Source organism: Aotus nancymaae, unplaced genomic scaffold (assembly GCF_030222135.1).
Source record: "Aotus nancymaae isolate 86718 unplaced genomic scaffold, 86718_ANA_hifiasm-v0.15.2.pri h1tg000003l, whole genome shotgun sequence".
Classification (NCBI taxonomy): Eukaryota; Metazoa; Chordata; class Mammalia; order Primates; family Aotidae; genus Aotus; species Aotus nancymaae.
The window spans coordinates 262,729-287,265 of record NW_026988414.1 but is presented as its reverse complement, the minus strand read 5'-3'; the positions used below and the strand labels follow the sequence as shown (position 1 = coordinate 287,265).

Here is a 24,537-nt window from a genome sequence, read left to right as displayed (position 1 = left end):
CTCCACCATCACTGGATCACCAGCCTTGCATCTCACGGATGAGGGCACGGGGTTCTCAGATGAAGGGACTTCTCTAGGCTCCTGCCACCGGTGGCAGAGGACTGGGGCGCAGGCCTGGGCAGTGTGCCCGCCCCCCCGCCACCTCCCCACATCCTTCACACCATCACAGCCACGCTCTTCTGATGCTGTTATTTATTTAATAGTCACACTTTTTCACCTAAATAAATGTATTTTAAATGGACACTTTGTATCACTCCTGTAAAGGGGAAACCAGCATCATTTGCCGTAAATAGAAGGTTTCTCTGAAGAAGACACAGAGAAGACAAAACCAGCGCCATTTAGTTCCAGGTAGAAGCAGGGCCTGCCTGAGGCTGGGAGCTCGAGGAGGCTGCTCTCTTTTGAAAACAGGGACTGGCGGGAATTGGAGCCACCTTTAGTGCCAATGGGGACATGCTCAGACTTGCTGCAACTGGGAGGATTCAAACGGTTAAAAACCCAGATCACTTTCTCACGATGAGATTTACCAGGACCACAAATCCGTCAATCCTCAAACAGATGCTTTTCCACATTCGAATGTCTCCGGCATGTGCTGTCTGCCAGCTGGCAGTCACGACGTGCGTGTCATTATCTGCACATGCTCCAACTTGGTCACAGCTGGTCATACTGTCGTCACTTCGGATGAGCTATGCACATTGTTTGTACCTCGCTGGGTCAGCTTACTTGCCGTTTAAATGTCTCTGGAAAGATGCGTAGCACTGAGACAAAATGTTATTATGTACCCGATATCCTCAATTCCATGTTTTCTTGCAATGCAACAAACTAACAAGTGTCTTCCAAGATCAAAGATAGGAGGGCAGGCAAGTCAATGAAGCTGCGTGCCTGTCAGTTACGGGAAGTCCGGTAATAGGATCGCCTACCACAGGCTAAACAGTAAGACTTAAGGCAGGAAACATGACCACCCCCTTGGAATAGAAGAAGGAAATTTCAGAGCAATGAAAGGCTGCTGTGACGGATTCACGTGTCACACAGGATCGTCATTAAGACAGGGGTTTCACTGGCAGCATGTTTTTCTTTATTAGTGGTTTGTCATGATATGTCCCTTCCCTGGTAGAGCTCTTGAGTGGAGGAGAAATGTGTCTGCTGTCTTTTAGCCGCCGTATTTTTGGACCTCTGTGTTACAGAACCTTACAGAATCTGGAACGTAACAAACTAGGTATGGCATTTAATCTACAGCCACCCCTGGTATGGAAATGTCCTGCCCTACCCTGTGTGCCTCTACCACTTCCCCGAGTGGGGCATCAAAAGCATGGCCATTTCTTCTGGGCAGAGGCCTCAGGCGCTAGCACATGTGGCGGTCACCTGGAGGCTGCTCAAGATCGGGCTGCTGGACCCCACCCCAAAGCATGTGTAATTCTTTTTTCTTGAGAGGGGTCTTGCTCTGTTTCCCAGGCTGGAGTGCAGAGGTGTAGCCTTGGCCTCCCATGCTCAAGTGATCCTCCCACCTCAGCCTCCGGAGTAGCTGGGTCTACAGTCACACGTAGCCATGGCTAGCTATTTTTTTTTTTTTTGGCTTTTTTTTTGTAGAGATCGGACTTTACCATGTGGCCCAGGCTGGTCTGGAACTCTGGGCTCAAGCAATCCACCTATCTTGGCCTTCCAAAGTACTGGCATTACAGGTGTGAGCTACCACGCCCACCTGAGGATCATTTCTGATGAGCCCCCACAGTGGCAGTGCTGCGGGTGGAAGGACTCCGCATGGGCAGGCACTGTCCTGGAGCCCTCAGCACTAAACCCTCTTCATTCTCTGGCTCTTTTCAGCCAGGGGTGGGGGAAAGGCTGGGTGGTACCAGAAGCCAGGGAGGACCCACTGGTTCTTTTGGACATCTCAGAAGGCATCGTCTCTCTTGACGCTTTGTTCACGGCAAAAAGAACACTGTTCTAGTGTGGGCCAGCCAGGCGCGCTCTGGGCGATGCCCCCACCCTCCTCAAGCCCTTTACCAATTTAACGATCTTAACAGAAACAGGTTATGGCTTTAAAGGTTGGTGCTGAGGCACTGAACAAACTCGGGAGATGGGGCTGGGACCGAATCACAGTAATATTTAGGGCAAAACCTGGGGCGAACAAGCCAATGCCCCTTTGGGTCCTGCTCGCACGTGTCTGGCCGGCTAACCCGGGCGGGTTCCTTTTCCTCTGGGGTGTGCACGTGACTGGTTTAGTAAAAAGAAACTTCTGTGTGATCTTTTTCTCAAAAAGAATCATCCATCTTTCAAGCCATCACAACATCTCTGAAATGGAGGATCTGCCAGCGCTGCCCTCTCCCCTGAGAGCAGGACGCAGGGCAGGACGAGCTCCAGAAGAACCACCCTGTAAACGTGGGACGTGCTGGTTTCTGTTTCTTCAAAGGGCCCAGGCCCGTTATGCGTTCATGAACTGAATGTGTTCGTTCTTACAAGGTGCTATAAGAAAGAGGAGACAAAGCCTTGTTCATGGTACAAAAGGTTTATTGCTTACAAAAATAAGTTACCAAACCCCAAAAGCCACAAAACAACTGTGCATGACAATACCTATGAACACAAGGGCTGGTTCCAGTAACAGTCACGAAATGACAGACAGGCATCGCCCGGGAGGTCAACTCACCAGCACTGCCCGCACACACGAACGAGGCGCATGATGCTCAGCTTCCTTCTACCAGGTTCTATAAACATCTTCCTGGCCTCCAGTCCATTGGCTAGCGGGAATAATTAGTCCCATCAGTCACAGAGAGGGGTCTGCTCTTCAGGAGGTTCAGCCTCAGCACTCCTGCCGCTGTTTCATGGAAGGGAGGAGCGGCTGTACTGATCTGGGCGGTGAGGAACCGGCTGAGCCTTCTGTGGGCTCCCTGCGTGTCTGGGGAGGTGCCGGGTGGGGTCCGAGGCTGCGGCCAGGGTGGGGGCTACTGCCGGCAGGTGTCGTGGAAGGCTTCAAGGGTTCGGAAATCCCTCCATGTCGGGGGAAGGCCGTCCTGCAGAAACTTCCCGCAGCGCTGGCACGGGGCCTGGAACAGCTTTATGTAACTCCTTAACCAGGTCTAAAAAGAGAAACGAGGAGAGAAGTGACAGGATGGGATACGGGTGCTCCCACAGTCCTCCTTCCAATCAAGCCTAATGACCCAGACAGCCGAAGCTGGCCGTGGCCCCAGAAGATGCCCCGTGACTTCACAGAGAGCAGCAGGCAGAACCCACAAGGTCACCTGACTGCTGATGTTCACTTGTGAGGCTGGCTTGCCCCTCCCAACTGAGGGAGTTTTAAAAATAGAAACCCCTACTCTCAAAAGCAGGAAGGGCTCCCGGGAGTCCCCGTGAACCACCGAGCAGCCTTGGTCTGGGGACCAGCACCCTACTTTCGCTGTCTAGGTCCCGGGTCTTCTGAACGTCAGTATCCATCCCTTCTCCTTGCCCACCACTGAGAGGCGGCTGTGGACGTGAGCTAAGGAAGCCCTGGAACCGATGACAATTGCAGAGTTCTCCACTGAGGTCAACATGCCTTCCAGCTAATGTGATTTCAAAGGTCGTCGCTCACTGTCATAGTGTGACCTAACACACCGGGGGGACGGGTGGGGACAGCCCTGGTGCCACCAAATAACATCATCAACAGCAAATCCACACTTGAGTGGTTCAGAGTGCAGAGCTTTCCTGGGCGTCATACATAAGGATGAGCCTCCCGTAACTCAATTCTCAAACTCAAGGAGATTCACTACCAAAGAAAAAATACCCAAACCCCGCAGCAGCAGGCAAGCAAGTTCTCGCTGTGGAAGGGGCACGTGAATCTCGTCATTCAATGTCCTCCTGAATTATGTCGATAAGAGAAAATTGTTATTTGAAGAGGTCGGCCGAGCTTATTAATACAAATCCTTCCATCTTCACCACAGCTGCCTTCATGGTGACAGGGTATGGCCCATCAATTCCAGCCCCATTTCCAAAGGCCAGGTGTTTGGGGGTTTTGGCAATAAATACGAAGTCAAGAGGTCATTTAGTTAAACTATTTATTCTTCCCTAAGTGGAAGAAGTTCTGTCTCTGCCACAGATAGTACTCATGACTATGCCTCAAATAAATCAATCAATAGATACTTATTAATTAGCTGGTGTGGGCTGAGCACAGTGCTGGGTGCTGTGACAGATGTAAGGGTTCTTTTTTTTTTTTTAAAAAAGAGATCAGATCTCGCTCTGACACCCAGGCTGGAGTGCAGTCGTGCAATCAAACATAGCTCGCTGTAACCTCGAACTCCTAGGCTCAAGCGATCCTCCTGCTTCAGCCTCCAGAGTGGAGTCACCGGGATTCAAATCTTCCCTAAATCCCAAAGTCAGTTACCAAATGGAAAGTGGGCACTACAACGTGACAGGTTCAAAAGCAAGTCTTTGTGTGTATCGGAAATTGGAGATCTTGCTGAAGGTGGCCAGGGGAATCGTTCCCTGGACACACAGAAGGACCACTCGTGGGGAGCTCTGAGCACCTGGCTGTGCTGTGCCCAACGCGCCACCACCATGGAGCCAATCAATGCACCAGGGATGTGTCTTCCGAGGAAGGAATGACAGGCTCTCTGAGCAGTGTGATGGTCGGTGCCCATGTGATCGGATGATGGGGATCACATGATGGTCGGTGCCCATGTGGGGTATGAGCCATACCCCATTCAGCTGTCAACACTGATTGGCCTTGCTAACAGGTAAGTCTTTGGAGTGAGTTCTCTAACTGGCAGACTTTCTAGTATGAAGGAAACAGGGAGTCCCAGCTGCAGTGGCTGATGGGGCCTGCTGGCATGAGAGCATGCAGCCGTGTGAGCCTGATGGTAAAACAGCTGGCTACGTCTGTCAAGGACACGGGAGACATGGTGTTAGCCCTACTCAGGCCAACTGGTGGCCGTGTGATAAACGCTGATAAACTGGCCCCGGGGGCAGGGAAAGTCCTGACTTGCAGCGTTTGCTCATTTCCGTGGTGTAAACACTCCCACCAAGTTTGATTTCAAACTAGCAGTGGGTGAAGAACTGCCAGCAAGATCCTGAACGGGAAGTGGCAGGACCTGGCCCCAGCACACCGCGGGCATGGCTGCTCTGGGGCTGCTCCCATCTCGAGCTCCAGCTCTTAAAATCTACGGAGTAAATGTCTTGGGGAGCTGCATGGTTCGTTAACTCATTGCTACATGCTCTGCACCAACCACAGGGCCTAGCCCAGATTAGGAGCTCAGTGAAGTATCTGTGGACTCAGTCAATGCTGGGAACTATTTTGGAAGATCATTTCTGAAACCACCACTTTTCCAGCAAAGAAAGAAAGCACCAGTGAATGAAGCTGGAAGTGGTTTCTCCCAGGGCCTTCCCAGTTTAAAGAAAGTAGCAGTTTTAAACTGGCAGCCCCATCTCTCACCGGGAGGCCTCAAAGTCTTAAGAGGCAACAGCTCCCTTCACGCTGCCTGCTCTCACTTGAAGAGAGCCAAGGTTTCAACAAGAGACCTGACTCTTGAAGCCACTTACCATGAAGGATCTGACCACGACATCCGGCATCTGGGGCAGCTGGTAGTGGAGCAGGGCAGTGGTGGCGTGGTCTGTCACCTGAGAGGGAAGGACAATGATGAGTTAGCAGCCACTCCGAGCTGGCAGAGAGAAAACAAGCAGGACAAATGCACGCCTTCTGTTTGAAAACAGATCCGAGCATCTCGTGGACAAAAGGGCATCTAAAATAAAATCTCAGTAGAAAAATGAGTTAGCAGAGTTGCGGACCCAGAGTGGGAGAAGAGGCATGCTGTTGGCAGAAAGGAAGCAGGCCTGAAGGCAGGAGGGGTATGGACGATTCCAGCAGCTGAACACCTGGCCAGGCTGGAGCACTGGGAGAGGGAGTGGCCAGAGGCCAGTGGGAGCCGATCCCCGAGGGGATCCCAAGCCTCCCTGCACAGCGAGACATGGCACATGCAGCACATGCGCCAAGAAGCACTTCTGCCCGGCGTGCACACTTCCTCTTCCTCCCGGAAGGGTTTTCCTGAGCACACACTTCCTCTTCCTCCCGGAAAGGTTTTCCCGAGTGCACACTTCCTCTTCCTCCCGGAAAGGTTTTCCCGACAGGGCAATTGGTCTCTTTCATTTCCTTGAATTCTCATTCTGTCACCATTTGTAGCCGCCCAGGCTTTATGGTGGAGAGCCTGGCCATTTCTGAGGTTGTTCCCTTGGGTCTCACAGTTGCCAGGATAGCCCTTCGGAGGAGCCCCTCGCATCTGGTGTGGCCCCCTCACCAGCTCTCTGAAGGCTGTGGCCTGTGGTCAGCACCCTAGGGGTCTGTGCCTGTTGTCTCCTGACTCCTCAGGAGAGATTTATCAGCGAGGGCCAAGGGAAAGGCCGCTTGAGATCCAGTGAAGGCATCAGGTGACCAGATGGATGGAGCACAGGGTTTAAGCTCCGACCCCCACCCTTCTCCAACCTTGATTCAGCTACTTATCCTCCCTGCGTCTCCATGCTCCTTCAGAGAAGCAAAGAGGCTGGCCGGAGAGCCCTGGTGGTTCTGAAGCTGGATGACGCCGTGAATTGCTAATGCCTGCCATCAATCAGCAAATGAGTAGATTATACTAATTTGATAGTCATGTTCAAAGTAATGGTTTACATGATTGTCCTCATTAGGGATTCTTGACATCGCACATGTCATCATTAAAAACAAAACAGACCAGTGCAGTGCCTCATGCCTGTAATCCCAGACCTTTGGGAGGCTGAGGCGGGTGGATCATTTGAGCCCAGGAATTCAAGACCAGCCTGGGCAACAGAGTAAGACCCCACCTCTATAAAAAATACAAAAAATTAGCTGGCTGTGGTGCCACACAGCTATAGTCCCAGCTTCTCAGGAGACTGAGGTGGGAGGATCATCTGAGCCTGGAAAGTCGAGGCTACAGTGAAAAGTGAGTGTGCCACTGTACTCCAGCCTGGGCGACAGAGACCCTGTTTCAAACAAAACAAAATGAAAAACCACATCTAAAGAATAAAACCCAAAAAACTCCAGAGAAAGTCCTAAGCTTTGAGAACAAGAATGAACACAGGTCTAATTTGTGCAGACGTGTCCATCTTCTAGCCCCCCGCAACACCGTGTACGCTGATGAACCCAGGCAGCGGTGGAGCACGCCGGGCAGGTGGAGACCAGAAGTGGGGTCCGGGCCCCGCACAGTGAGCTGCAGATGACCTGGAATCAGTCCAGCTGTGTGTCCACAACCGCAGCTGGAGAGGCTGCCCCACAAAAAAGCGTAAGGACACGGACTCTGCAGACAGGCAAGCCGGGGCCTGGCTCCCTGGCCTCTTATGGAGCCTCTCTAAGCCTCAGTTTCCTGCTCCATAAAATAGAGATTGTACTACATACTGAGAAAGGCTGGTGAGAGGACCGAGCGAGGCCAGGTGTGGGAAGCACTCACTCTCCGGCAATGCCACCAGCCCCGCCTGCCTGTTCTCCTCTGCCTGGGCCCTGGACTTGCCTGTTTCCCACTGGACTTTCATGGCCTGCCTGATGGCTGCTGAACCACCAGACAGATCAACAGCTCCTTGGGGCAGGGATCATGTCCGCCTGATTTGTGCTGCATCCCCAAGGCCTAGGATATCACCCTTGCATACAGCAGGTGCTAAATACATAGTTGTTGAATAAAGAAGTAAACTTAAAAACGCCCACTCACCGCGGGCCGTGTACCATAAACACCTGCACTTTCTTGCAAACACATCAACAGTTCATGTAGCCAACATGGCTTATAAATTCTCATCCAAGTGGCTTTCAGGATAAATGGTACTTCTTCCTTCGAGTGCCAAGACTGCTTTTATTTTAAGCATTTTTGACAGACAGCTTTCTAAAATGAGCAGTGCTTTTTTTTTTTTTTAAACAGTAGTAATGATAACTTTGCAAAATGACTGGTGGTAATTGGTGGAGAGAAATTAACGGCTATGAAACGCAGCAAAGCAAACTGGGCTCAAACGGTCCCTGAACTTGAACGCTTGGTTCTTGCCCGTCTAGCTCCCTTGCTAAGAAAGCCTGTGAAAGTGCCATTTTATGGGCCGACAAGAGGTTCTTTGCAATTATACTTGCCATTACAGAAGAAACAGAGTTTGTGGAGAATTCTTTCTCCTGACCCACCATTTATTTTTAAAATGTCTCCAGTGAAGCCCCTGTTGGAACGGCCCGGGCGGCAGGGCTGGCTTTGTTTGCTCTGGCCCTGCCGTTCTGTAGCTCCGGGTGTGACACCTTCCCTTGATGGAAACATCCGTCCCTGGGAGGCCCCTGGGGTGAGGCCACCTACATCCACTTCAGCCTTTCAGCAGCCACGTGCAGGCAGAGGGCCTTTGTCTGGCTGCACTTTTGTTTCTTTCGTTTTCACATTTTTAAACACAAATGACCAACACTTAAAATTCGGGAAACTTCACCTGTGGCGCCCAGCTCCTCTAGAAGCATCAGAGGAATGGGGACCGTCTCACAGGCTACTGTGAAGATTAAACGGGACCAGCTTCTTCTCATCTCTGTGACTGTGACCCTGGCACAGCCATGTGTGGCCACCAGCTGCAGCAGCTGAGGGGCGGTGACACGTGCAGTTTGCCCGAGCACCCCAGGGTCTCAGATCCAGCCTGCTCCACTCATCAGGGGACCTGCCTGGCTCCTGTGGCCTTTGGAGTTTACAGCCTCTAACCAAACCAACAAGACCCTGTGCCCCCAAGATGCCCCAAACCCTCCCCAGCCCTGCTGCTCCCTGGGTACCTGGACGGGCTTCCTGATCTTTATTTGGGCTCATCTTCCCTGGCCTGACAGATCTGTGCCCATCTCTTCCCTTCCTTAGCTGACCTCTGGACTTGGCCTCCTCTGGCTGAACTTGAGTTCTCCAAGTATTCTGAGACAAACCTAGTTTTGATAACTGCAAGGTGCTATCTCCAGCCAAGGCATTGTGCAAATTACAGGAACATCTCAAGTGATCTTCCAGAACTGCTCCTTCTCCAGGGTTTTTGCTAAATGGTCGTTCTCCCAGAGGCCCGAGCCAGAAACCTGGGCCCCGCCCTGTCATCTGCCTTCCCCCTGCCTCGTACTCAAGCAGCCTCGTGGTTCCGTTATTTTTCTCAAATCCTTCTACTTCCTCCCACCTTGCCTGCCTCAACACGGCTCAGAGGGAACACTCAGCAGCAGAGGGGGAGAGAGTGTGCGCTCATCCCTCCAGCAGTGCAGGCTTGGCCAGGGACTTCACCTTTATTAGTTGCCGTGTTCCCATCTGGAAAGTGGGGGCAATGACAGAGCGCCCACCACAGGGGATGACTGTGAGGATGAAGGCGTGCAGAAGTGAGTGCTGATCAGAAAGCGGGAGTGACCGCCATCACTCACGTAGACACCCAGCTGTGTCACTCCCCCACTTAAAACCCCCTTACAGCTTTCCCTGCACTCAGGATGGAGCTCGAACGGTGAATGGACGTGTGAAGCCCTGCAGTGCCCGGTTTCCGCCTCCTCTCCCTGGGTGCCTCAGTTCCCTGAGTCCTTCCTTTGGCATGGACCTCTCCTTTTCCCTTCCCTCCTTCTCGTGTTGAGGGAAGCCCCCCAGACTCCTCGACGGGCTTGTGTCCTTGCCTGGCTCTCTTCCCCATCTCACTCCTCACACCTGAACTCAGTATTTTCTGCCATGTTTGTTTAGTGTCAGTTTCCGTACCTTGAGCCCATGTCCGTCTAGTGCCTGACACGGAGGTTCTCAGTATGTGTGCAGATGGAGAGAAGGACCCCTACTCTGACTCTCTGTGGGGAGAGTGGCTCAGATGAGGTGGGTGGAGCCAGGGGCCTGGAAGGGGTGGGGACTGGGGGACAGGAGCTGAGGACACGGGCTCTGATCTACCTCTAAGGTGCTGGGGCGTCTTGGACTTGTCCTCTGCGGTAGAAGCCACCAATGGCCACTTGTCTGCTTCTCCTCTGCTTCCTGGGTGCACTGGAAGACTTTCCGGCTTCATAGTTAGTTATGTTGGATGCCATGGATGGTTCTGGCTGCCGCATTAGGAAGTGGATGATGTGTGCTGCTTCCCTTGGACGCTGTGAAGGGCAAGTGTGGATTCTCCAGACTCGCTCTCTTCCCCTGTGACCTTGAAAGCCACACACTAAGACGGTGGAGTCACCAGAGGGTGGAGTCCTGTTTTGCCTGGGTCCTTGAGTGACACAGACCTGTCACAACTCAGGATGGACATGTAACGTGAGGAGGAAATGGGCTTGAGTCGGGTGGAACTATAGGAGGTTTGTCACTGTGGCATTCTTCTGCTCTCTCCAGACCAATCTGCCTTTCTTGGATATTCACTGCACATCCAGAAAAATGGGCCACAGCGCTGGCCATGTCTCCCAAGCCCGTTACAGCGCCGGCCATGTCTCCCAAGCCCGTTACAGCGCCGGCCATGTCTCCCAAGCCCGTTACAGCGCCGGCCATGTCTCCCAAGCCCGTTACAGCGCCGGCCATGTCTCCCAAGCCCGTTACAGCGCCGGCCATGTCTCCCAAGCCCGTTACAGCGCCGGCCATGTCTCCCAAGCCCGTTACAGCGCTGGCCATGTCTCCCAAGCCCGTTACAGCGCTGGCACAGTGAGTTCAAGCTGCGGCCAAGGAGCTCTCCCCTTGAGAGTGCTGCTGCCACCCTCTAGGGGTGTGTTAGAAATCTGCCTTCTCGGCCGGGAGTGGTGGCTTATGCCTGTAATCCCAGCACTTTGGGAGGCTGAGGTGGCTGGATTACCTGAGGTCGGGAGTTTTGACCAACATGGAGAAACCTTGTCTCTACTAAAAATACAAAATTAGCCAGGGGTGGTGGCACATGCCTGTAGTCATAGCTACTCTGGAAGCTGAGGCAGGAGAATCACTTGAACCTGGGAGGCGGAGGTTGAGGTGAGCTGAGATTGCACCATTGCACTCCATCCTGGGCAAAAAAAAGGGAAACTCTGTCTCAAAAAAAAAAAAAAGAAAAGAAAAAAGAAAAGAAATCTGCCTTCTTGGGCTCCTCTCTAGACACAGCATTGGAATCTCCAGGGTGGGGCCCAGACACTAAGCCAGCTGCTCCAGGCTATTCCTAGGGATGCTAAATGCACGAGAAGGTGATGCCAGTGAGCACACAATCACCCGGGATACTGTCAGATTCCCATCTGGGAGCTCGGGGATGGGAGAGGCGGAGGGGCTGCATTGCCAGCTGACTCCCAGAGGTGCCCACACTGCTGGTTAGGTACAGGGCTTTGAGTGGCAAGGCTGGAGCATATTCCAGGCGCTACTGGAGAACGGCCCCAGAGGGCTGGGCATTTGATTCTGGGCCATGAAGCCAAGGAATACAGATCACAAGGACAATCTGTCTTCTCATGAATCAAAATGAATGGCACCACCTGGGTTTCATAATGGGCACTGTGGGGTGCTGGGGGGGAAGATTTTACAACAGGTGCTTGTAGAGTGGGGGGTTTTCCCTTTATTTCTGAAAAGTGCTTTTTTAAAAGAACCACTGGATATTTTATAACTTCTAATTGCTATTATTAATAAGAGCTCATGTGCCCCTCTCTTTTAATTCCCACAGTAACTTGGAGATAGATGCTTTTTTTTTCTTTTGAGACAGGGTGTTGCTCTGGTGCCTAAGCTGGAGGGCAGTGGCGTGATCTTAGTTCAGTGCAGCCTTGACCTCCTGGGCTCAAGCAATCCTCCCGCCTCAGCCTCCTGAGTAGCTGGGACTACAGGCTCACGCCACCACGCCCAGCTAATTTTTTATTTTTGTAGAATCAGGGTCTTACTATATTGTCCAGGCTGGTCTCCAACTCCTGGCTCCTCCTGCCTCGGCCTGACGAAGTGCTGGGATTACAGGAGTCAGCCACTGTGCCTGGCCGACTATTCTTATTTACGTCTGATAGAGGAGGAACGAGGAGGTACAGAAGTTGGGAAGATGTACATAGCGGGTGAGGGCAGCAGTGTGGGAGCCCAGACACTGGGAGGCACAGGCCTCTGCCCACTTCCTGCCCACTGACTCCCATCCCCGGCTCTCCCGGTTTGCAGATAAAGGTGCAGGCCCAGGGCCGTGGCCAGCACCTGCGCAGCATCTCCCAGGGTGGAGAAGTCTTTGGGAAGCTGGAGTCCCGATGCCAGGCACAGGTTAGGAGATTCACAAATGTGCCTGCTGTAGCATAGGCTGCTCGAGGGTGGCACAAACTGAATTAACTAGAAAGTATCCTCTTCAGATGTGGCAGGAGCCACGAGCCACAGCTCTGCTGGGCGTCTGGCTCACAGGCAAGGCACCTAATTAGTTTTTCCATTGCTGGTCGGCAATCTGGCCAAACGCAGCCTCTTTTTCAAAAGGTCCAGTATAAAGTATTCTCTTCCATTGCCAAGTGGTGGCAGCTTTTTTCAGTGCTGATGCAATCATTTGATTTCTTCAATTTCCCACCACCAATTACAGAAATATTTTTAATGGAAGGAAGCAAAGCTGACTAACTCGCTGTGTTTTCCCTCCTGGCCTCCCAACTCCTCCACTGCTGGTTTTCGAATTCCCGTGGCTGAACCTCCAGGCACCAGGTGGACGTAGCCGTAGAACAGAGGAGAACTTCACCTCCAATGATCTTCCTTCTTGTCAAAGCATTCCACCTTCAATATTTTTTTGTTTTACATTTTTCAACAACAAAGTTGTTTTTTTGCTTAGCATCCAAGATGTGGAAAAAACAGGCCTGGGGCAAAACAAATCTGCTATTAACTAATTTAAATCGACTCTGTGGCAGCGGAGTTTCGGTCCCATTGTGCGGCAAAGCTAATGAGATTCCGCTGGGAGATAAAAGCCGCCCTCCCTCTCGGAGGAGGCCAGGAAGGGCACTAATGCTCCCAAGGAGAGGGAGGCGATTCACCCCACCAGTGAGTATGGGTTTGAAAAAAGGCTTGTAAAAAGATCAAAGGGATGCAAGCCCAAGGAAAGGGAGGGAGGAGAAGGCAGGAGAGTAACAGTAAGCCAGTGAGACTGGCCCTTGAAGCAGGAGGAATGTGGGCACGGGGAGACGGGCCTCAAAAAGAGGGCAGAGGGCGATGCAGGAGAGGGGCTGCACTGGGAGGTGTGCAGCTCACCGCAAGGCAGAGAAGCCGCAGATGCCCCATTCGGGGTGTGTCCCCGTCTCAATGGTGACCTGCAGTGATTGACTTTGAGAAGGGTGACATCTCCATTGCCAACAGATCCAGTCTATTTGATCAATGTTATTTTCAGTTTTCCCCTGCCCTCTCTCAGCATATTCAAACCCAGGAGAGAATGGAGCTCAGGGAGGGAGTAGGGACTCTTTCAAGAGACCTTGAAGCAGCTGCCAGTCAAGCCGCTGGAAAAGGAGATGCCAGTCAAAACAGTTTCCCAAAGCTCCTCTGCCATATTGTGTGCAAGGAGCTCCTGACAGCCCCAGTCCTACAATCAGAGCTGGAGGGTGCTTCGGAGATCAGGAGTTATTTTAGCTAAACCCAAAGTGGCACTGCCTGCAATTATAGCAACGGTCCACATCGCCATTTACTGAGCACTAACCCAGTGCAAGAGCTGGTCTACACCGCACAGCCCAGGGTGTGTGGCTCCCCTGACAGGAACCCAGCCTCTGGATCTGGCCCTTGTGCGCTGTGTGACCTTGGGTGAGCATTAAATGGGCCAATGCAGGGACAGTGCACTGACAAACAGCAAAGTGTCTGACACATGGCAGCCCCCGCCAAATGTGTCCCGTTGCAGTTTTGGCCCACTGAATTCCCACGACGACCTTATGACAGAGGCATGCTCATGTTTGCCACTTCTAAGTCAGGGGCTAAGTCACAGGGAGGTGAAGTGATTTGCCCAAGCCAAGAAGCTGCTAGGTGGCAGAGCACCTTCTTGGCTTGGGCAAGTTCTGACCTTCTGAACGTTCCGACCTTCTGAACCCCAGCTTGAGTGCCTGACCCCAACGTCCTAAGTCTCATGGGCTCCCCACTCCAGGCCTTTTGGGGTGGACAGAGGCTGCGGGGGAATGAAGAAAGGTGCCATTTGCAGGCCCTCTCCTCCCCAGAAGGAACTGGACGTCAGCACTTTTAGGATGGAGCTGGGACTGGATGCCAAATCTCCTCACTTCCACCCCAGTTCCTGTCACTGATGTTCCTTCCACCGCCCAGCCAGAAGCTTCAACCTGTCTGGCTCCCTGCCATGTGCCAGCCCCAACCCTCCAAACAGTCTGACAGAGACAGCAGTGGGCCCTCAAGAAGACCTCCAGATTGAATGAGTCTCCCTGCTGTGGACAAAGAAGGAGAAATTGGGCAAATACAAGGCAGCTGGATCACGTGGGCATGCACACACGTTCATTGAGAAACCCTCTTAATACACTATTGTTCCTCAGCTGCTTCCTCTTGAAAAAGCAAGGGTCTGTTGGGCTCCTTGAAGGGGGAAAGTTGAGATGAAGACAATGCCAGTCACCAGCCTGGACAAGAACAACAGTGTCATCCACAGCAAGACCCTTGTCCTCTGTTTCAGGGGTGACCTTGTACTTGTCACCCAGGCTGGAGTGCGGTGGTCTGACCACAGTTCACTGCAACCTCGAACTCCTCGGCTCGAATGATCCTCCTGCCTCAGCCTCTCGAATAGCTGGGACTACAGACATACACCACCACGTCTGACTAATTTTGCTATTGTTAGCAAAGACGAGGTTTTTTCCAAGCTGGTCTTGAACTCCTGGGCTCAAATGACCCTGTCACCTCCTGCAGTGCTGGGATTACAGGTGTGAGCCACCACGCCCAGCCCAACCCTCCCACCTCCTGCAGTTCTGGGATTACAGGTGTGAGCCACCACGCCCAGCCCAACCCTCCCACTTCCCACAGTGCTGGGATTACAGGTGTGAGCCACCACGCCCAGCCCAACCCTCCCACCTCCTGCAGTGCTGGGATTACAGGTGTGAGCCACCATGCCCAGCCCAACCCTCCCGCTTCCCACAGTGCTGGGATTACAGGTGTGAGCCACCACGCCCAGCCCAACCCTCTCACTTCCCACAGTGCTGGGATTACAGGTGTGAGCCACCTGGAGACACCACGCCCAGCCCAACCCTCCCACTTCCCACAGTGCTGGGATTACAGGTGTGAGCCACCTGGAGCCACCACGCCCAGCCCAAACTTGTACTTCATTCCTATCTTTTTTTTTCTCAGAATTTTCTGAATACTTTCAACTTGGGGTGTTTGATTTGATTTAAATGGAAACTTACAGTTCCTGCCAGGGGTTCTGAAACAGGGGCCCTTGTGTTTCTCGGTGACCCAGGGATTGTCTTCAGGGGCTCCCGAGTGACCAAAGGCCCTGATCATCATCCTGCCCCTGGGGGCATGCTTCCGGGCCAGAGTGGAGGCTGGCGGCGCAGGATGCAGGTAAGGAACAGACTCTGGAGGCTGACTGCTGGGAATCGCCTTCCAGCTCCTCGATGGTGAACCAGGCTGGGGACCAGGACCCAGGGGTTCACAGGCTCCCTGAGATGATTCTGGGTGCAGGTGCAGGGTCTGCTTTGGGCCACTGTTTGCTTCCCACCACCAGGGGGCAGGACTGTGGCTGAGTAGCACCCAGGAGCACTGAGCTTGAACAAGGGATGCTCTTCTAATGCACCCACTGAGGGCATTATCTGCCAGCACACAGCCCATGAGGCCAAGCTAGAAGAGTGGGTGCCTCTCACTGTTCAAAGTATTTTCCCACAAGATTAGTAAATAGGAAAAGTTAAGTACTCAAGTGTTTAGAAGTTGCTTATTTAAAAGAGAAGCCTGGTAGGGATCCAGACTGCGGCTTCCCTCCAGCCAATCCTGGCTTCTACATACTATGAAAAGAAGATTCCCTTAGACCTGGGTGAAAGTGACAGAAAGGCAGACAGAGGTGAACCATCAGAAGACTGGGGTTTGACCCTAGGTTAGTGATGAATGGCCTGGGGGACCTCTTTCCTGCTGGTCCTCGGTAGAGAAGCGTGAGGCTGGGGTGGGGCTGGGTGATTTTGCAGGCCCCTGTCACCGCCTGACAGCATTTGCAATGCTGTGCCCTGAAGTTTCTGCCCCAATCCAGGAACCCACCTGTTGCCCTGATGTGATGCACCCTCAGCTGGGCCTCAGATTCTGGGCCGGCTGAAAGAGCTTGAGAATTCAGCTCGGAACCGAGGAGACCATCTGCACGGCACTGTTCTCTGTGTGGGAAACCTCCATGCTGCTCAGCCAGACTCTGGAGCACTCAGCAGCAGGCAGCAAAGCCAAAGGTGTGCTACATGCAGGTGCCCAGGCGGTTCCCATGATGCCAAGATCAGAATGGACTTTCATTGTGTAGATGTATTTTAATGTTACACAAGGAGATTAGCCCAAGAGTTTGGGTCTCCATTAAGAGTTTTGACAAGGACAGAGCCACCCGTAAGGAGAGGGACAGTAGGAGTCTCTTGGAAGGAGAGAAGTCTGTGGATCCTGCAGGCAAAGACATGAACCGAGTGTGTTAAATGTTTAAAGAGGCAGCCATCCCTGGCAGCAGTGTTGCTCTGAGGATGTGTGCTGGTTTGATGAAGAATATTTAAAATAGTCCCAGAAGTACTCATTCCATGAAAAGGGGAGCCATCATTATTTCAAAACTGGAATGCTATGAAGTCAGCCCTGACAGTGATGTTGGGGGCGACGGGGAGTGCGCAGAGACGAGGTTCTCAAATGGCGATGAAAGTACAGTAGACCGGAAGCAGGGGATTTATTTTTTATTATGCAGCTCTCGTCTCTAATCTGTACGTCGGATTTGTATGCCACAGGTTCAGCGGGCCTAGCAGCCTGGAGAGGAGGCATCGAAGCCTACAGGGACTCGGGATTACTTGGATGGGATCAATATTTCCTCTCTGCTTGATGAAGGAGCCATTTGCATTGGCTCTGAAGGGCTTATAACTGCTCACCAGAGCCAGGCCTGCTGCTCTGGGATGAGACCAGAGGCAAGGCTGCCGGAGCTGGAACTGGAGAGGTAAAGGCAGACATCGCTGCTCCATCTTGCCCAAAATCCCTGCTGATACTTTTGAGATCAAGCTTTGTCTGAGAGGGACGAGCCGTGGATGTCCTTAGGAAGATCTCTGGCACACACCAGGCCTCTATAAATGAGGTGTGGTTTGGGGGTTCCAAACTCATCCTCTTTAAAGTCCCAGTCAGGGTGCCACTGACGCCTAAAAGGAAAGCCCCCAACTCCCTGGACCCTTGAGTGCAGACTGGCTGCAGACGGCCTTTAGGGGTGATGCGCTCCCGCTGGCCACTCCACAGCCACCTACGAGATCCTTCTGAACACCCTGGTGGGGCACATGAGGCCCTTTTGGACCTGGGTCTCAGTCACATTCCCCTTTAGCGCCCCCCTTATATGGCAGCAATTCCGGCTCCAGGAGGAATCCACCTCCCGCCCCAACACATTTTCCTGGCTGCACATCTGTGCTCAAGTGGCCCCTCTGCCTGGAATGCTCCTGTCAGGCTAAGCCCTTCTCACCCCCCAGGATTCTCAGCTCAGAGTCTCCCCCATCCCAGCCCACCCCCTGGCTGGGGAAAGGTCCCTTGCCTGTACTCTCAGCAGCATCCTCTGCACACTCCGGCCGGGCACTAGCCAGACCTGTGACCAGATGCCCCCAACCCCTAAGCTGTGCTCTCCTTGAGGCCACACCTGCCATATCTCCATCCTCCCTGGGCCTAGCTCAGGGCCTCCAGGCACAGCACTGGTGCGGCTCACCTAGCAGGAGCCTGAATGAACGAGAGATAAAGTGGACAGGGGTGTACTTATTGATTTTTGGCCACTGGGGAAAGGGGAGCAGAGTGAGAGGGAAGGGAAGGGGTGGAGAAGCAGAGGTGGGCACTGCCCAGGAGTGGGGCCTGGGCCAACAGGGAAGCCCCAGGGTAGATGTGAGGGAACTGTCCAGGGTCCTGACCGCCTTCCGCTTCTGCCGAAGGCCTCGTGCAAGGCTGTGAGGAGACGGACAGGGTCTTTGACATTTCTCAGGATTAAGGAATTAAGGCTTTTCATTTAATGAAAAGAAAAAAAAGTTCAGTGCTTTCCAGATGGTAAAACGTCAGTTTCTGTCACTGGTTGCCAGGAAAGTCCAAGCCCAAAACCACCTGAATTGTTTTGCACCCACTTGGTGTGATATTATTTTCTGCAGGAACAGCCTTGCAGTCAGAGAAACATCCAAAGACATCTGGGCTCCCAGGAAAACACAGACAATACCACCTACTTCTCCATCAAACTTGAGGCAATGACCGGGGAAGAATGCAGACTGCAGAGCTGGGAGGGAGACCCGCCAAGAGGCAGCTCAACTGCCAAGGCGCTGGGTGCCCCAGCCACCCCTGCTCAGTGGGGGAAACAGGAAGGTGGGGCACAACACCTCAATCTCTGGTGTCTTCCGGAGATCACTGGTTGTGCCATTGGCTCTCCCAGGACCCTAGGGAGCGACCCAGGTCCTAGACTCAGGATGCTACCTACATCAGCACTTCGGGGCCGCCCACAGGGCGCTGCTGCATGGCTGTAACTGTGGTATCTTAGGCTCTGCAGCTCACTTTTTGTGACCCTGAAGAAACAGGAAGGCGGACAATGCTTTGGTGGGGGTGGGTGGGTCTGTCATGACAACTGGGTCTTGGGTTGACTTTACACACGACAGCTAGATGCAAACCCAGGTCTGTCTGACTCCTGTACCCTGAGCCACCATGTCTACTGTGGAGACATGGGAAGTACAGACAGAAGGGGTGATCACTGAGGAAGAGGCGTGCCGGAGGAAGCCTGGCCACAGGGAATGGAGGGAGGAGAAGCTTCTCAGGAGAAGAGTGTCGCCATTGACAGGCACTCCAGAAAAGTCGACTAGGTGTGGACTAGAAATTCACCTTATACTTCATACCTATGAATTCAACCTCACACCAAATCTGTGGGGCAGGTACTGTCACGGCTCATGGTTTACTGCAGCCTTAACCTCCCATGCCCGAACCATCCTCCCACCTCAGCCTCCTGAGTAGCTGGGACCACAGGCACATGCCACTACAGCCAGCTAATTTTAAAATATTTTTTATTTTTTGGGGAGATGGGATTTTGCCACGTTCCCCAGGCTGGTCTCAAACTCCTAGGCTCAAGTGATCTGCCTGCCTTGGCCTCCCAGAGTGCTGGGATTACCGGTGTAACCCATGCACCCGGCTGCCTCTGTTTTACAGATGAGGAAACTGAGGCAAGTGACTCCACACAGGAAATAAGTGGGGTAGCCGGGACCCGAGGACACAGCGAATGGCTCTTAGCCACTGTGCTGTGTGGCCTCTCTCTGGGTTGGCTGCTGTGGGGAATGTGCTGGGAGGTCAGCCTGGGCTTAGAGAGCGGATGGGCGGGGGCCATCCTGCCATGCTGGCAGCCTGTGCGTGCAGCTTACAGCCCGCTGGGCTGAGGATAGAGGCCTGGGGAATGTGAAGGTGAGTAGTCTTCCCAGAAGCAGTTGTCAGATTCTGACCCGAGTACACTGCGGCCCGCACAACCCTTCAGGAAGAAATAAGCTGTAGAGATGACAGATGACTACTCTGTGACTCCTCTAATGGCAGAAAGCCACAGACCACTTCCAGGGCAACGCAGGATGCCCTAAGAAAGTCAACAGGATGGGCCAGGCTTTCCTGGTTCAATTCTAGCCATAAAACTGGGTCCACGTGAGCACCTGGGCCATGCCCACACTCAGCAGGGGCTGAGGGAGCCTTCTGCAGGAAAGGTGCTGGGGCGGCATAAGAGGAGAACAAATGATCAAATCTGTCCCGGGTTTAGATGCTTATGAATATTCAAACAAGATGGCAGTAAAAGGCTTTTTGGTGGTTGGGTTGAGCCTAACGACCCTCCCTGCAGCTCTCAGCTCCCAGGGCCCCGCGCTGATGCTTCTGCTTGGCGAACTGGTCAATACAGTCCAGCTGTCAGCTGAGGGAGGGGCCGTCCTTAGGGTCGCCCTGAGACTGTCTGCCGCCGCTCCTTCCCTGAAGCCCGTCGCCAGCCCACCAGTGAGCTCACGCACACATCTCTCGGGCACACCACTCACCAGAGTCACGACAGGACTTTGTCTTGCTATACGAAGCTGCCCATTTCCCCTTGCATGGATGAAAGCTGTCCCTCAGTTCTTTTTGGGATACACTTGTGAGGCAGCAGCAGAATGTACAGAAAGAGATGAAAATGACACCACATTATGTCTTTATAACGTAAGTTCTCCCTGTTGGAAAAGGTTGATCACCTTTTAAGAAGCAGGGGGATGGTCAGAAGGCTGAGACCTGCAAAAGGCAGAAGGTCCTTCAGTGACTCTTGGAGGTTGCTCCCAGCTGCAGAATCCCTCTGAGTGTGGGGGCCTCACTGCGCAGGGCACCGAACAGGGGACAGGACTGAGATTTGGCCTGAGGTCTTAGAATTTGCACCACAACCATAGCCTCTTCCAGGCCTTCGCCTGTGGCATTTGAAGAGAGGTTTTTGGAAGGAAATGCAGAGGAGGCTGGTAGGAAAAAATGTTAGAGATTGAAAATAACATGGCCGGGCGCAGTCGCTCACGCCTGTAATCCCAGCACTTTGGGAGGCCAAGGTAGGTGGATCACTTGAGGTCAGGAGTTCAAGACCAGCATGGCCAAAATGGCAAAACCCTGCCTCTACTAAAAATACAAAAAAAAAAAAAAAAAAAAAAAAAATTAGTTGAGTGTGGTGGCACAAACCTGTAATCTCACCTACCTGAGAGGCTGAGGCAGGAGAATTGCTTGAACAGTGAGACGAGACCACGCCACTGCACTCCAGCCTAGGTGACAGAGTGAGACCCCATCTCAAATAAATAAATAAAATAACGTAATGACTGTTTATGGGGCCTCTGTAGTGGTGTGAAATGCTGCAGCAGTGCCACACGCCCAAATGAGGTGGACAGCACAGCCTGACTCAGATGAGGGTGACAGTTCCCGTCCCTGTGGAATGACCCCATGTTGAAACAGTTTCCTTCCCTAGGAGTTGGAATGAGCGATAGGTTAGGATTTTTGAACACTATTGGGGTTGGTAGTCAATCTATGCTAGGTACTCCACATGCCCACCAATGCAGTATCAGATGTCCACCCACTTTTCAGAGAACTGAGTCTCCCTAGGGCTGACTCAATCTCTTTTACTGAAAAGCACCTGGTGGGCACGGAGTAAACAGACCTTGATAAAGTTGGCCTCAGTTAGGGGCCAGTTTTGCATATTAAAAAGAATGAACAGGCCAGTCATGGTGGCTCATGCCTGTAATCCCAGCACTTTGGGAGGCCCAAGCGGCCACATTTCCTGAGGTCAGGAATTCAAGACCAGCCTGGCCAACATGGTGAAACCCCATCTCTATAAAAATACAAAAATTAGCTGGGCATGGTGGCACACGCCTTTAATCCCAGCTACTTGGGAGGCTGGGGCAGGAGAATCACTTGAACCTGGGCAGTGGAGGTTGCAGTGAGCCGAGAACGCATCACTGCACTCTGGCCTGGGCAACAGAGCAAGACTCTGTCTCAAAATAAATAAATAAATAAATAATCAACAAATAAATGAACAAAGGAATGAAGAAGCAAGTGACATGAACAGAACATGACCAGAACATGACCCACCATGGACAATCCATTTGCTCACACCTAAAAGTTCAGACGGCACGGAACTGAAAGGGTTACTCGTCCCTCTGCAGTGACTGTGGACTGAGAGCTGGACATCTGCGGGCTACTTTCATGCTCTGTCCCTTACCTCTGATGGGAAAACTGCAAAGCGTGTGCGGGTCCCTCTGGGCCTCTCTCTCGATGCCCCCCTGCTACCTGGGCAGGACACACACTCCACCTCTCTTCAGCCACCCCAGCAGGACCTAATGCAGTGAGTAGCTGTCAGTCTGCTCTCACGCTCCCTAAATTGCTGGATGAAAATGCACACAGTTTTGAAATGAGGGGGTTAAAGATCAAAACAGTGGCTGCCCCTGCAGAGTTTAAATGTCAGAAAAATATGAACACGCTTGAAACCCTTCCTGGCTCTTTGTGATTCTGCCCTTTCAGATGGTCACCCTCCATCCCATTTCTAAGTCCCATTCTCTGAATCTACTCTGCTGGAGACTTGCTGGCTATAAAAAGCTTCTTCACCCTAGGACCAAGTGCAAGGAGCCTCCAGGGACCACAGTAAATGATGGGAACCTGTTAGCTGCCACACACCCACAGCAAGCTGTCCCCAGCCCTCCGCCACTTCCACACTTGGGTAAGGGGTCTAATGAGGAAGAGTGAAAAGGGCTTGCTGATGGAATGAATGTCCGCAGACAAAAGGAAGGCAGAATTTTGCTTCCTGTGGTGGGATTTGCTGCAGAAGCTCAGGTGCTCTGGCTATAAGCCAGGGGGTCAGGCACGAGCCTGAGAGAATGTGACAGGGGCATGCTTCCATTCTCCTAGCTCCTAACATTGTTTGCCAGAAATAAAAAGGTGAGTGTCAGCTTGGCTCTGCAAGGCAATCCCCCTCCCCTGCCACATTGAAGGAGACACCTCGGAGGGCTTCCTGCCTTCCTAGCAGGCCCTCATTCTGGGCTGGCCGCAGCTGCTTCTTGTGGGCAGGAAAACAGACCCAGCACAGTGACTGCGACCACATAACGAACGCCTAGGAGAGGGAGTTCTTGGGGTTCGACCTCAGTGAGAGCAGGAGGAGAATTCCTCCACTAATGCCATGTGAGCTGCTGGGGGTGGCCCGGAACTCTCATCTCAGAGGTGGGCATAGCTGTAGCACCTCCCACTACTGTCAGGACATCCGGACACTATCTTCAGCCTAAGCAAGCTCCTCATCTTGATGACCAAGGAGCCTCCTCCGGCATGTCATGCTGCTCCCCAATGCACTTCACGCCACTGCTGCAGGCTGAGCGTTTCTGGATGATGCTGGGAACTAACCCCACTCTGGCTGATTGACTTGACTGGGTGCAAGCAGGCACAGCAGGGTGGAAGATGTCTGCTGCAGTGCTCCCAAACAGCGTCTTTCTGGGAAACACTACAAGCAACATCAATCATGATGCCCCATATATATAAGTGGGTGGAGAGGAGGAAAATCGAATCTTGAGAAATAACAAATCCTAAAAAGTGGAGTTTAGTAATATTGCCACCGAACCCTTCACTTTTGGTGGTTTAGGTTTGAAGTACTTAATGTCACCCCACAAACTACGCCAGGCCTCTGAATCTGCAAAGGACAACGTGGTCCCACCTCTGCATGTAGGGCAGGGCCTGGTGGTGCCACGGGAAGGTCTACCTGCTGGCCACCGAGATGAACATGATGAACCACGTACGGGGGTCCCTGCCCTGGATGGAGGCGACACCACGCGTGCTTCGTGTTTTCTATCGCCACCTTCCCCAAGCTCAGTGATACAGAAACAAGATCCCAAACTCATTCTGCGTGACGATGATCAGTGGAAAGCTTTATTGATAAAGGATTAAGCTTAATTCTGTACATTATTTTCCAATATGTTTCCTTTATTTGACAGCAAGTGGAAGACATTTTAGTAGGGAAGAGAGAGGACTCTCTAATTTAATTCTCACCTGTCCCTGAAAGAAAAGGACTTCAACGTTATCTGCCATTAGCTGTAATCAGAGGGCACTACCACCTCTCCCAATTGTGGTTCTTTAATCTGGTGCAGGTCAGTATCAGGTTAAGTCCACTTAACCTCTGATATAGTGAAAAACAGGTGAAATGAGAGATGATAAAGGAATCTCAGAAAGCCTTCTGCACAAATACACGTGATATGCCACTCACCAGTGAGATAAAATTCCCACCCCTTAGAATTCATCAATTTTTACTGCTTGAAATGTGTTACATAAACTAGAAGCAAGGAATTGGCGGGTGCTCCTAAATCTCTCCAACTAGACTAATATCAAATTTTAAACACTGCTTCAGAATGTGTTTGTAATTTTAAACAAATACAAAGAGTGCCTGGCAGGTTATTTTCAAGGGACGTAGGATAAAAATACAGCACTGTCTTTCTAAATCTATGCTTCACCAAATCTGTGTTTCACACGTTTTACAACTTCCTAATAAACTTTCTGCTTGCATTCAAAAATACTTAATACTAAAAGGACGCTTAAAAAAAAAAAAAAGACACGCAAAAGCCAGCATGTGCAAGCCCCTCCCTCGTAAAGGGTATTGGAATGGAAATGGGACCATTATTAAGTAGCGGGTTATGGGCTGCAATGCTTACAGCCCTCCAGAAGTCATCACTGGCCTTTTGTGGAGCCAGGAGAAGGGAACTCCTGGCAATACCATAGAAGACGTGAAGATAAGGACCAGGTTGAGGGAAAAACCGACCACTTTAATGTTCCTCACTGTTAAAGCAAAGCAAGATACAGATAATGAGCAGTGTTCTTTCCCCTCAGAATGTTTTTCAACCAGCTGCTGGGGAAAAACGACAAGGACAGTCAGCACGGAAGATGTTTGCATCGAAGGCCGAGACTTTCTGCATGCGAAACAAGTAAATACCTCAAGTGTGGTGACTTAGCTAAGAACACTAAGATGAGAAATGCAGCTCCCTGCACTAAAGCCTACGTAGACAACCACCTCCTTCTCTCCTTTACGCTCCAGACCCAGGAAGCA

The 24,537-nt window shown here is 52.1% G+C and overlaps 1 protein-coding gene across 1 annotated transcript in view; it reads right to left on the bottom strand.

The window, feature by feature from the left end:
- Window positions 1-2,486: 2,486 nt before the first annotated feature.
- MED27 (mediator complex subunit 27) overlaps window positions 2,487-24,537 on the bottom strand; it is a 215,960-nt gene continuing 193,909 nt past the window's right edge. The window contains exons 7-8 of the mRNA XM_012457934.2: window positions 5,503-5,580; window positions 2,487-3,068 (exon numbers count right to left, since the gene is read on the bottom strand). Coding sequence (XP_012313357.1) covers window positions 2,934-3,068; window positions 5,503-5,580 — 213 coding nt within the window. The 3' untranslated portion in view covers window positions 2,487-2,933. The remainder of the gene's footprint in view (window positions 3,069-5,502; window positions 5,581-24,537) is intronic.